We start from the raw sequence: 12,984 nt of genomic DNA, 5'->3' as shown, positions 1-12,984 counted from the left end.
TGGTCTTTCCTTCTTCAACACTTTGGTCGACTCAGGTGGGACACAGAAGGCGGCGTCATTTCCAATCACGAAGGCAATCCGCATGATTACGGCAGTATTTGGCAGTACTTTGATACACTAGAAAACAACATGGAAATCAAATTACACTTAACAAGGGGACGTAGCAGAGCCTGCAGTTGAATTTAAAGAACAAGGACAGTCAGTGGGCACCAGCAACGGGACGGTGCTTCCTGTGGAGGAGACGCGGAGCTGGGGGCGCTGGCCTCGCGTGGACCCAATGCCATGGTCGCCAGGACCGCTCGGCTGGCAGGGGTTTCTTCCCCGCAGGCTCAGGGCCGAGCTGGGGAGGTGGGGACGCGGCTCTCCTCTGTGGCTGGCGACAGGGCATTGCAAGTGTTTTGCATGGTGCATTTTAAGAGGGATCTTGACGATTTAGGAACTCCAGGGCAGCGTGTCTAGGATGGGAAGACTGTGGAAAACCTCAGATACGGGATAGTGAAAGGCAGTAGGAAAGTTTGGCTGGAGAGAATAGCCTCAAAAGTACCTGAGAGCTGTCTTCACACATCGGAAAGGATTTTTATCTTATACACCTATCACTGTTTACTTTATGTTGCTCAAGAGGGAAAAATTAGAATTAGCGGGCTGTGGGAAGGCAATTTGGCTTGCATCCGTATTTCTAGAAGTGTGGCATACATGCCACAGTGGGTACGAGAGACTTTCTTACCTTCATTTTTAAAATTTTATTTCCGGATTGTTTTAGACTTACAGAAAGGTTGGGGGAAAAAACCAAAAACCCAAATATAGAGAATTCATGAACACCCTTCACCTAAACAGCGTACGTAATCGTAGTGCAGTTAGCAAACCATGAAGTTCACATTGGTGCAGGACGATTAACCAAACTACAGACCTTATTCAAGTTTCACCTGTTTTCCCACTAACATCCTTTTTCTGTTCCTGGATCTAATCCAGGACCCCACATTGCACTTAGTCCTGGTGTTTGCTTAGACTTTTCCAGTCTATGAGGCTTCCTCAGTCTTTCCTGACCTTGGCACTTTTTTTTTTTTTTAGTAAATTTATTTATTTTTGGCTGTGTTGGGTCTTCGTTGCTGCGTGCGGGCTTTCTCTAGTTGCGGCAAGTGGGGCTACTCTTCCTTGTGGTGCACGGGCTTCTCATTGCAGTGGCTTCTCTTGTTGTGGGACACGGGCTCTAGGCGCATGGGCTTCAGTAGTTGTGGCACGCGGACTCAGTAGTTGTGGCACGCAGGCTCAGTAGTTGTGGCTTGCGGGCTCTAGAGCTCAGCCTCAGTAGTTGTGGTGCATGGGCTTAGTTGCACCACAGCATGTGGGATCTTCCCGGACCAGGGCTTGAACCCATGTCCCCTGCATTGGCAGGCGGATTCTTAACCACTGTGCCACCAGGGAAGTCCCGACCTTGGCACTTTTAAGGAGCAGTGGTCAGTTATTTTGCAGAAGAACGTCACTCAATTTTGGTTGTTCAGCATTTTCTGTCATGAGGTTGAGGCCGTGCATTTTCGGGCACGAATGTCACAGAGGTGATGTTACACTTTCTTAGCGCATCCCATCGGGGGTCCATGATGTCAGGATGTCTCATTACTGGTGATATTAACCTTCATTCTATCTCTGGATGAAGGTGGTTTCATCCCCTGTAAAGTTACTGGTTTTCTCTTCATGATTAATACATACCTTGGGGGAGATACTTTGAGACTGTGCCATATCCTACTTCTCCTTAAACCTTTGCCTACTGATTTAGCATCTATTAGTAAATCTTGCCTGAAATATTTTTCACTGTGGTATATACTTAATGATGATTTTGTCTTTCCCTCATTCATTTTATACTTACTAATTAGAATTCATCTGCAGGGAAGAGCTATTCTTTCTCCCCCAATTATTCAATTATTTTTGTTTTGGTTAGCCTCACAGGTATTTATTCTGTGGATTACAATCCACTGCTATTGTTATTTATTTTATTGCTTGAGCTGTTTCAGCTTTGGCCGTTAGGAACTCCTTCAGGTTGGTGCTATTTTTTTTTTGATGTGCCCTTGTCCTTTAAAAAAAAGCACAACTCTTTCTTATTTTGGGTGCCAGAAAATGTTTAAGGCTCAGCTTATATTTTCCTTGCTCCATCCCTGAATCAGCCACTTTCCACGGAGCCCAGATTCCTTTAATGGGAGAATGATATTTAGAAACCAGTATCTAGGGGCTTAGATGTAGTCTTGCTGGTAGGGTGCCATTGTTCTCAGCAGACATAGCTAGGAAATGTATATATTATATACATATTTATAATGTGTACATTATAAAATACATATTTTATGTATGTGGGTAAATGTATATATATTTGTATTTACATATATATACACACATCTATGTATATTTCTGTATCTCTATCTGGATATGTATTAAAAACTGTGCATTCATACTAATAATTCCATTGCTAATCCAGCACCCCTGGGTTCATTGTAGCCTTCTCCCTTTCTTTACTTGTAATTTTTCTTCATTAATAGAAAGCTGGCTCTCATTATTGACAATATATTTACCTATTTATTCAATCCTAGTATGCCAATAAAGCTTCAAAACTGGTAACCCTGCGAGAAACAGATTTACTAACTAGAGTCAGTAATTGCATACAGCCTCTTTACTTTAAAAGAGGTACTTTTAAAGAGGTGGCCTCTTCTCTTTTCTCTTTATCCTTGATGTTCTGCAGTTACATTGTGATATGTCTGGATATGGGTTCTTTTTCTGTCAATCCTGTGTGGCGTTTGGTTGGATTTTCAAATCTAATTCATTTCATGCCTTGGTTCTGAAAAATTCTGTCTTTAGTTCAAATATTGCCTCACTATCATTTATTTTAACACTCCAAATCTGGAGGATGTATGAGTGTTGGATCTTCTCAGTCTACCTTCATTCTCCTTTACTGGTTTTCATAGTTTTTGTGTCTCTGACTCTGCGCTGCGGTCCAGGTAATTTTTTTGGTTCTGTCTCATAGTTGATGAGTGATTTTTCATCAGTGGCTCACTGTTTAGTGATCTACTGAGTTTTTCCATAACTACTTTTCATTTCCATAATTTCTAATGGGCTCTGTCATTAGCCGTTTAAGTTTCTAGTCAGAATAGTATTTTCCAGGCTTACTCAGGATGGTTCTGTCCTTCAGTGGCTATGTTACTCTTTTGTAATACAGTTCTGTTCGTTTGTTATTGTTTGTGTTCCATTTGGGTACCCTCTCCCTGACATGCTTTTTGATTTAAATTTCAAACTTACTGTTTGGGCACATGAAATGTTACTATGGTTCTAAGACTCAGAGCTACCCAAGAACAAGCTCAGCAGGGCGGGGCTCCCGCCTCATCCCTGGTGCCAGCCGCCTTCTGGCCAGCCCCTTCCCACCCACTGTCTTCAGCTTCTGATATATCCTCCCAGTATTTCTCTTGCACAGATGAGCAGAGAGGTGTATAATGTCTTATATCCCCTTCTTTCTTACATGCAGGATAGCAGATCATAGATATTCTTTTGCAGTTTGTCTTTTTACTTCACGGTATATCATGGAAATCACTGCAAGCCAGGGACCCTCCTCCTTTTTACCGCTGCATGGCACTCCACTGCCTGGAGAGTACCATGTTTGTCCGACCACTCTCCATCTAGGTTGTTTCCAATACCTTGCGCTTTAACCAGTGCTGCCATGAATAACCCCGTGCAGTTTTTACTTTTCACACGCTTGTTGCTGTGCCTGGAGGGTAGATTCCTAGAGGTGTAGTTTCTGGGTTAAAAAGTGAGCTTTGTTGCATACCGCCAAATTTCCCTGCAGAGTGTGCACTCCCATCAGCAACGTGCCTGTTTCCTACAGCCTCACCAACAGAGGCCGCATCACACTTTAAAAATTTTGCCAGCCTGATAGATGACAGTGGTATCCTGATATTGTCTTAATTTTCACTTCTGTAAATATAAGTGAGTTTGAGCTTTTCCTGTGTTTGGAGGCCATTTTTATAACTTTGTCTGTTCATGTCTTTTTTTCCTATTTTTCTCTTGGGTTTCTGGTTCTTTGTCCCTCAATTTTTATGAGAGTTTCATGTATTAGGGTTGTTAGCTCTTCTCTTGTGGTGTATGCTGCAAATACTTCCCTCCAACTTGTAGTTATCTCTTTACTTTGTTTAGGGTTTGGTTTTGTTTTGCCCTGCAGACATCTTTATTTTTAAATAGTCAAATTTATCCATTTTTGTTTTGTTGCTCTGGATTTTGAGTCATAGTTAGAAGGTGTTTCCCTACACCAAGGTTCAAGAAGCATCTATTCGCATTTTCTTCTAGGAATTATAGTTTCTTTTCTCTTTTACATTTAGCTCCCTAATCCATTTGAGGTTTACTTTTGTATGTGGTATGGGATACAGATTGTATTTCATCTTTTTCCAAATGGCTGCCCGGTTGTCCCAGCACCATGTATTAAAGAGTCCATCTTTATCCCACTGGCTCGAGATGCCAGATTTTCATACACATTCAGGTTTCTTTCTGAACTTCTGTCCCATTGGTCTGTTTGTCTGTTTATCACCAGTACTACCCCTCCTTTTTCTCATTGAAGTATAGTTGATTTACAATATTGTGTTAGTTTCAGGTGTACTTGTGAATTTTTTTTTCAGATTGTATTCTTTTGTAGGTTATTACAAGATATTGGGTATAATATCTTGTACTATACAGTAAATCCTTGTTGCTTATCTATTTTAAGCACAGTAGTGTGTCTCTGTTAATCCAGTACTCCTACTTTCCCCCCCACCTGTGGTAATTTGTTTTCTGTATCTGGTGGGTCTGTTTCTGTTTTGTATATAGATTCATTTGTAATATTTTTTTAGATTCCACATATAAGTGAGGTCATACAGTATCTGTCTTTCTCTGTCTGACTTACTTTACTAAGCATAATATTCTCTAGGTCCATCCGTGCTCCTACAAATGGCAATATTTCGATATTTTTAATGGCTGAGTAATATTCCATTGTGCATATACACCACATCTTCTTACGTCAGTCGTCTGTTGACGGGCACTTAGGTTGCCTTCCATGTCTTGGCTATCGTAAATGTGGTGCTGTGAACATTGAGGTGTGTGTATCTTTTTGAATTTGAGTTTTCATTTTTTCTAGATATATACCCATGAGTGGAATTGCTGGGTCATATGGTAGTTCTCTTTTTATTTTTTTAAGGTACCTCCATAATGTTTTCCATAGCGGCTGTACCAATTTACATTCCCACCAACAGGGTACAAGGGTTTCCTTTTCTCTTACACCCCCTCCAGCATTTGTTATTTGTAGACTTTTTGATGATGGCCATTCTGTAACTCTATTGGGTAACATAATACCTCTAGGACAATGGTGAACCGAAGTGGAGACTGGGCATTCTTGCTTTGTTCCTGATCTTAGTGGAAATGCTGCTAGTCTTTTTCCAATAAATAAGATACTGGCTTTAGGATTAAGCTATGTATATTTTTCCATGTTAAGAATATAACACTCAATTCCTATTTTCTTTAGTTTTTATAAATGGGTTTTAATTTTGTCAAAGGATTTTTCAGCATCCATGGAGATAATATTATTTTTTCCTTAGCTTTATTAATACAGTGAATGATATTAATGGATTTCCTAATACTGAACCCAACTTTCGTTTCTAGAAAAATATCCTACTTGGTCATGATATGTGATTGCTTAATGTGATATTTAATTCTATTTGTTAATATTTTATGTAATATTTTTGCATTGAAATTCATAAGTGATACTGGTCTGCAGTTTTCTTTCTTTGTTCTGTTTATCTGATTTATCAGAGTTATACATGCTTCATAAAAGGAGTTGGAAAGTTTCCTTCCTTGTCGGTGCTCTGGAGTAATTTCTGTGTAGTGCACTGGAATGATCTGATCTTTGAAAGTTTAGTGGAATTCCTCTGTGGAACTGGCTGGTCCTGGTGCTTCTTGTGGGGTACTTGCTCATAACCCTTTCTGTTTTTTTCTCTATGGCAGTCATCTGTTTAAGTTTCCTATCTCTGATGGGGTCAGGTTTTGTCATCTGAATTTTCTTAGGAAGTTATCCATTTTGTCTACATTTTCAAATTTGTATAGAAATCTACAAAATAGTCTCTTACAAGTTTTAAAATTTCTTGTGTTTCATTTTATTTCCCTGTGTCATTTCTTATTTTCTGTATTTGTGCTTTTTCCCCTTTTTTTCTTGGTTAAGTTAGCCAGTGGATTGTCTGTTTTGTTAATTCCTCTCTCCCCACCCCCAACTCCCCAGGATTTACATCTACTATTTTTCGATGGAAAAAAACCCTCTACTTCATTAATCAGCTTTTCCCTCCATTATTTCCTTCCTTGTGTTTTCTTTTGGGTTACTGTGTTGTTCTTTTCCTAGTTTTTATGAGCTGAGGTTTTATTAATTTATTAATTTTATTCTTTCATTTTTATTGGTAACATGTTAGTATAATGAAGTTTTCTCTGATAACTGCTTTAAATCCATTGCATAGATTCTGATAGGTAGTGTTTTCCTTGTAGGTTCTTGAGAAGAATGTGATTCTGTGTTATCAGTGTATGAAGTTCAGTACATAGCCGTAAGATCTACCTTGATTGAGAACGCCATTTAGATCTTCTGTCTTCTTCTTACTTTTTGGAACCCTTGCTCTGCCTTGTACTGAGGATGGTATATTAAGTCTCCTATGATTAGCATGATTTTGTCTCCTTGTATCTCTGTATTGTCTTTGCTTCGTAAAGGTGGTGGTTATATTGTTTGGTGCATAGATGTTCATGAGCATTAAGTCTTCACTGTGAACTATGGCTTTTAGCATTAAATATGTCCTCTGTTGTATTTAATGCTTTGTGGCTTGAAATCTACTTGGTCTATTCCTTCTTTCTGTTTTCATTTGCCGGTATATGTTTGTCCATTCTTTTTATTTTTAGCCTTTCAAAATCATTTTATTTTAGGTGTGCTTCTTGTATACAGCATATAATTGGGTCTTGTTTTGTGAACCAAATTTAAAACCTTTCTTTAAAAATAGGTGAGTTAAGCTCATTAACATTTGACATGACTGATTTATTTGCGTGCAACTCTATCATAATATTCCATAATTATTTATATTTTCTTATATTTGCTATTTCTTTATGCAATCTGTATTCTTTGCTTTTTTATTGAGATTTTTTATTTTGGATTTAGGAGGATTTGTATTTTCTAGTGATTAGTTTTGTATTTAAACCTATTTTAATGTCCTTAGTAATCGGTTTTATCATTTAACTCTTTACTGTCTGATTTATCAATTTTTTCCCAGTATTGTTTAATATGCTCCTGTCACTTATACAGTATTGGCCTATACACAGTCTGAATTTCTCGTAGTGTTTTCTCGTGTTTTTTCTTTCTTTTTTTTTTTGTGGTATGTGGGCCTCTCACTGTTGTGGCCTCTCCCGTTGCGGAGCACAGGCTCCGGACGCGCAGGCTCAGCGGCCATGGCTCATGGGCCCAGCTGCTCCGCGGCATGTGGGATCTTCCCAGACTGGGGCACAAACCCGTGTCCCCTGCATCGGCAGGCGGACTCCCAACCACTGAGCCACCAGGGAAGTCCCCACAGTCAGAATTTTTCCTCTTTCCCTCCCCCTTCGTCTCTCATATTTTAGTTGAATTATTTCTGCTTTGTCAGAGTATTTAATATTTGCACATTAGTCTTTTGACCTAATCCCACCTTTATTTTAAATTTAGTCTTAGATGTACATCTAAATACTTTCAAATGCTTACAAAAAATCCTTATGCTGGAATTTTCCCAGTCATCGCTTGGTGAGATAAAGCTTACCTTCACGTGAATCCTCAGGAAGGGCTGATGGGTGTAGTATTCTCTAAATTCTTGTATGTTGAAACTCTTTTTCTGTAATCTTGATATTTGAAGGACAGCTTGCTGGATTTAAAATTCTTATTTCATATTTTCTTTCCTTGAGATTGAAAAGAATGTTTCTCCATTGTCATCTTACTTGTATGTTGGTTTTGAAAAACCTGATGCCAGTCCAGTTCCTTTGCACTTTCATTGATCTGCATGCCCAGGGGCCTTGAGGATTTTATCTTTATCTTTGAAATCTCCTAGTTTTATTAGGATATATCTCAGCGTTGATCATTCTGGGTTAATTTTCCTAGGTGCCCTGTGAGCCTTTTCATTTTAAGATTCAGTCATTTTTTTTGTTTTGGGGAAGTTTTCTTAGGTTACAGTTTTAAACATTAGCTTTGCTCCATTATTTTGTTTTCCTCTTTTCAGAACTCTGATTTATGAACACTATTCCTTCTTTGTCTTCCATTTCCACTGCTTCCTTTCCTACCCTTTTTTTTCCCTTTATGTTCTTTTCCTTCTCTTGGTTGTGCTCCTGTCCTTCTTTAGTGCCCTTTATTTTCACTTGAATTTATTCTCCTTATTGCATTTTATAATTTATTCCTCATTTCTGAGATAATTGTGCTTTTTCCTTCCATTACTTTCCTGAACTCATTCAAGTCTCTCTTGGTTTCTCCTTGCTTTTGTCCCTTTCTGTTTTTACATTTCTAATTCAAGGTGGTTTTTCATATCTTCAAATGTTTGTTTGAGCGTTTAAGTATGTTTTTAGACTGTTTGAATTACAATCTTCTTTTGATTCCTGGTTGTTTTTCAGGAGGGATTTTTATGTTAATGCGTGTTTTGTAAAGATTGCTGGTCTAATGGCCGTTCTTCTGTTAATTTGGCTGAGTCCAGGTATAGCAGGTGTCTGTCTGTCTGTTTTGGTGATGGACAGGGGAGGGTGTGAGGCTCCTGGTATTATGGTCCTCGTGGCTTGCAGGACCCTAACTTCCCCTCTTTCTCCTTCTCACCACCCAGCACCCAAGGGGCACTCCCCCAACTCATTTGCCTGTTTCCCTCTCAGGACCTGTGAGTTTGGAGGAGAGCCTCTTTAAATGGCGTCTGTTTCCACGGTGTGGACTTTGGAGGCCCTGCCCCGAGTCTGTGCTCCAGGGCTCAGGCTCCCCCCGAGCTGCCGTGTCTGGGTGGGCTTTCCGGGGGCAGATCACTCACACCCTCACTGGCGTCCCCGCTCCGTCCAGCTCACAGCTTCTGCCCTTGCTCAGCATGGAGCCACGCTGGGGGTGTGGGCTGGAGTAGAGGGGACCCCGCACTGGGGTTTGGTGGCTTTTCTTTCTCACTGGCCGTATTCTCAGATGTCAGTGTTCTCTGATTTCAGGTTGTGCCCAGGGTGTGGTTCAGTGCAGAAGTGACTGTGACCTTTCTGTATTTCCTGGTGTTCAGGAAGAACTGTAGGGAGAGGGGTGACTGCCTCTGCCCTTGTCTCAGCCGCATGGATTCCACACTTTATTTACCCCAGGATATTATTCTCAATGGTTTAAGGGGCTCAGATGTCAACGTTTTCCATTTTCATCCTCAGGTATCTGTTTTAAGGCATGTTAGGGAAGAGTAACCCTGGCACTCTAAACCCATGATGGGAGGTTTCTATCAATATATTAGATAAATCCATTAAGTAAAAAAAAGTCAATTTAGAAAACCATAAATAAATAATAGGACAGATAATGAACAGATTTGGCCCCAGTCATGACGATGGTTTGCCAGTGACTGAAGAGGGTGTGCAGGCCGCCCGTGTGCTAGGGTGCTTTCTGACTCAGGTGGGAGCTGTCCACCAGCGGGGCCGCCCTCTGGCCCAGGGACCCAGGATGGAATGCTGGCGCTGGCAAGGGGTGGACCTCCTGACCCTCAGCTCTGTGTCACTGAAAACATCGTTACCCCGCAAAGTACACAGTCTTCGCACTTAGAGAGTGAACCGTTTTTCTTTAGCATTGGAGGGTTGCTTTTGTAATTCATCTTTAGTTCATGGAGAAGCAAAAGCCAAATGCTGACTTTCCCAAAGGTTATCAGTTATGGGCTGTGTGTGCAACTTTTGAAATAAATAAAATTAGTTTACTCTTCAGTGTCAGTAAGACAAAGAATTATCCACATGTGAATTATTCATATTGTATTAAGAAAGTATTTGCCTTGATACCAGGCAAAATGTATTGAAGCATATAACCAGTTTCTTGAACAAAATTTATAGGTTTTGTACATTTTCAATATCAATAAACCAGTCACAATAGTTTATTACAAGAGTTTCAGCCAAAATTGTTTAAAATGACTATTTTAAATCCGTAAAGCTAAGTAAATGTCAGACAATGCTAGAAATAATGAGGTTAAGTGTAATTGATGGTGTTTATTCCCGGAAGATAAAGTTTAAAGTCATCTCCTCAAATGTCCTATAAACTTTCCCAGCTCCACAGGGGTCTGTCTTTGCAGCTGAGGTTCTCAGAAAGCAAATTCAATTAGAGTGTCGTGTGCTTTCCGAGGCCATCTCAAGTGAGATTTTGTTTGTTGCAGAAACGGGCATGCAGGAGATTAGAAGCAGCGGCGCAGGAGTGGGGCTGCCCCCAGGTGAAGGTGCGCGTGCCCGCATCCTGGGGCAGCAAGGAGCCCGAGTCACCAGATGCCCAGCCCAGAGGCCACCTCCCTGCACCGAGGCCAGACGGTGGCCAGGGGCGACCAAGCGTGGGGGTAGGTTTCTGCTCCCACCAAACCAGCCTTTAAACGTCTAATGAAAAGTGTAAATAACCACCGTTCTGATTCACCTGCCGCTGTGATTTGTTAAATAGGTTCCTCAGGACGGTGGAAAGAGCTGGGCCCAGCCTTGCCCAAGATGCATTGCGGGGGAGTCTGTAAGTACATTAACCTTCTTGCTGTGACATAAAAGGTAGACTTGGCCTTAAATATTAGATCCATAAAACAAAGTCATAAAAACAGCAGATACGTTTTTAAGGAATGAGGGATGTAAATAAAAAGGTGCAGATAAGCTTTTCTTAGCATTCTACCCGGCTGCAAACTAATTTGTTTCTAGCTTCAGACTGGAAATAGAAATTGAATATACATTTTAAGTTCTTTCGAAAACACAGGGTTCAGGGAAGGGAACAGGTCTCTGGATATGGTTAAAATAGAGGTTATTTGAGTACATCTTAGAGAAAAGTCCTAACCTCATTTACTTATGCAAATAGGAATCAACGTTGTTTTTTCTCTTTTCCCTCTTTAAGCTTTTCTTTCATGTTTGCATAAACTTCACACAAACCACAGATTTCAGAAGGAGAAACACAGTATCCACACCATTAATTCAAAGTAAAGGGAGGTCTTAACGTGACCAGAGTCAGATTCTCAGTCTCCTGTGCTGGGCAGAAAATCGTAAAGTGTGCGTTAGCATCACGATACCCTTGTTACTAATTCTGAACTTGTTCTAAAAACAAGTTAATAGGTTTGAAACCGCTGTAATTCTTGGTTTTTGTTTTTTGGGTTTTTTTTTAATTTTAAATTTGCAGCCTTCGTATTGCAGTAAGATAGAATTGTTTAATTTCCACATAGAAAGCAGGAGTGTCTGTGTGTGTGTGTGTCTGTGTGAGTATTTTCAGGATTGCCCCCTAAAGATCTTTAGAGAAACACATTGCTGTTTTTGATAAGCAAAAGACTGAGTCAGTAAACTATAGTCTTCACGTGCTGCATTGCAGGCAACTTGCTTTATAGTGAGGGGCAATGACTCTGTTTTAAACTGAGGCCTAGAACTGTGTCAGTTATCGCCCATGCGAACCTCTGACTCTGTGACGTCATCAGACAGATATGAAGACAAAGGTTGGTGGCAGACCTGCCCCAATGTGCTTCTCTACTTTTTGTCCTCTATCTTCCGGGAACTTTCCGCAGGTTGTATTGCGTTTTGTGGTGTAATCCTGAACAATGGTGAAATCAAAGATCCAGCAACTTGAACTTACTGTATTTCGGTTGATTCACTGTAACTGCCAAACATGCCCTGGATTTCAAGTACACGGTGCGACCCCATTATGGGTAGATTGCATTGATGCTGGTGACTAACCAGGACCTTCCTTGTTCTTATCCCATTTCCATGGAATGTATCTTTCAAATCCCCCATCTGCTGGGCAAACAGTTGGAACGTAATGTGGGTTCTTCATGCTCTGAGAGGTCGTCTTCTGGCACGAAGGGCTTAAAGAAAAAAAATTTGGCCCAAGCAGCTGATTGGATCATTTAAGCTAATGTTCTGTTTGAACAACAGTACCTATTTGATTAGGGTTTTCCTTCCTTTGTAATTCCCCAAGCTTGCCTCTGTATGTTTCCTAGGAGATGAATCTGCGCACAGAAAACCTATATTGATATGTAAATATATCATTTTTTTGTTAATGCTCGATATTCTTTTCATCTAAATTTCAGAAAGTGACTTTAAAAAATCAGTTTCCCTTTATTTGTAGTTATTCTCAATAAAATTTCACCCAAGCTTGGGTGATTTAATATTTACACCCACTACTTCTAAAAGTCTTATGTAAATAAAGATTGAAATGTGAATTTGAAAAGTCACACCTCTTGATATTTGAACAGACTATAGCTGCATATATCTTCTTTTTCTAATAATATGGCTAGTTTCTCTCTTAAGCTTTTAAAATAATAAGACACTATTTTTGTATTCTAGAACATCAAAAGGCTCAGTGTTAAATAAAAAGCAAATAGTATTTTTAGAAGTGCAAGATCCCAGGGAGAAGTGCTTAACGGTAAATCACTGATGGGCAGCAATTCCAAATTTCAGAAGACTTTATTAAACACACAGCTCCATTCACAAGTGTGCCCCCCACTTCACACACAAGCCCGCCCTGTCCTGGCCCACAGTTCCCATAGCTGACCCGGGATGGCGACCTTGGCTCAAAGAGAAGCAGAGGTTACGTTGGGGAGTTTGTGTGGAATCCCTGACGGAAAACGTAGACCTGTGTTTCTCAGCTTGTTTGCTGCTTATCCCTGAAAACCTCCTTTGCATCCCAGTTCTCTGGGTATTTCTGACCTCAGCAGGGTATCAGCTGATCGATGGCTTCTGCTCTGAATTCTCACGTGGCTGTCTAAGCCCGCTGCCTGAGTTCCTGTTGTCTTTCTCCCGCGA

The 12,984-nt window shown here is 40.4% G+C and overlaps 1 protein-coding gene across 1 annotated transcript in view; it reads left to right on the top strand.

The window, feature by feature from the left end:
- The window catches only part of LOC309834916 (uncharacterized protein C10orf143), a 28,471-nt gene extending 16,123 nt beyond the window's left edge, over window positions 1-12,348 (top strand). The window contains exons 2-4 of the mRNA XM_082674117.1: window positions 10,389-10,562; window positions 10,661-10,723; window positions 11,748-12,348. Of these exons, the coding sequence (XP_082530243.1) occupies window positions 10,389-10,562; window positions 10,661-10,723; window positions 11,748-11,771 (261 nt within the window). The 3' untranslated portion in view covers window positions 11,772-12,348. The remainder of the gene's footprint in view (window positions 1-10,388; window positions 10,563-10,660; window positions 10,724-11,747) is intronic.
- Window positions 12,349-12,984: the final 636 nt, after the last annotated feature.

Source organism: Grampus griseus, assembly GCF_964374135.1.
Source record: "Grampus griseus genome assembly, chromosome: 16".
Lineage (NCBI taxonomy): Eukaryota > Metazoa > Chordata > Mammalia > Artiodactyla > Delphinidae > Grampus > Grampus griseus.
This window is presented reverse-complemented; position numbering and strand designations above follow the sequence as displayed.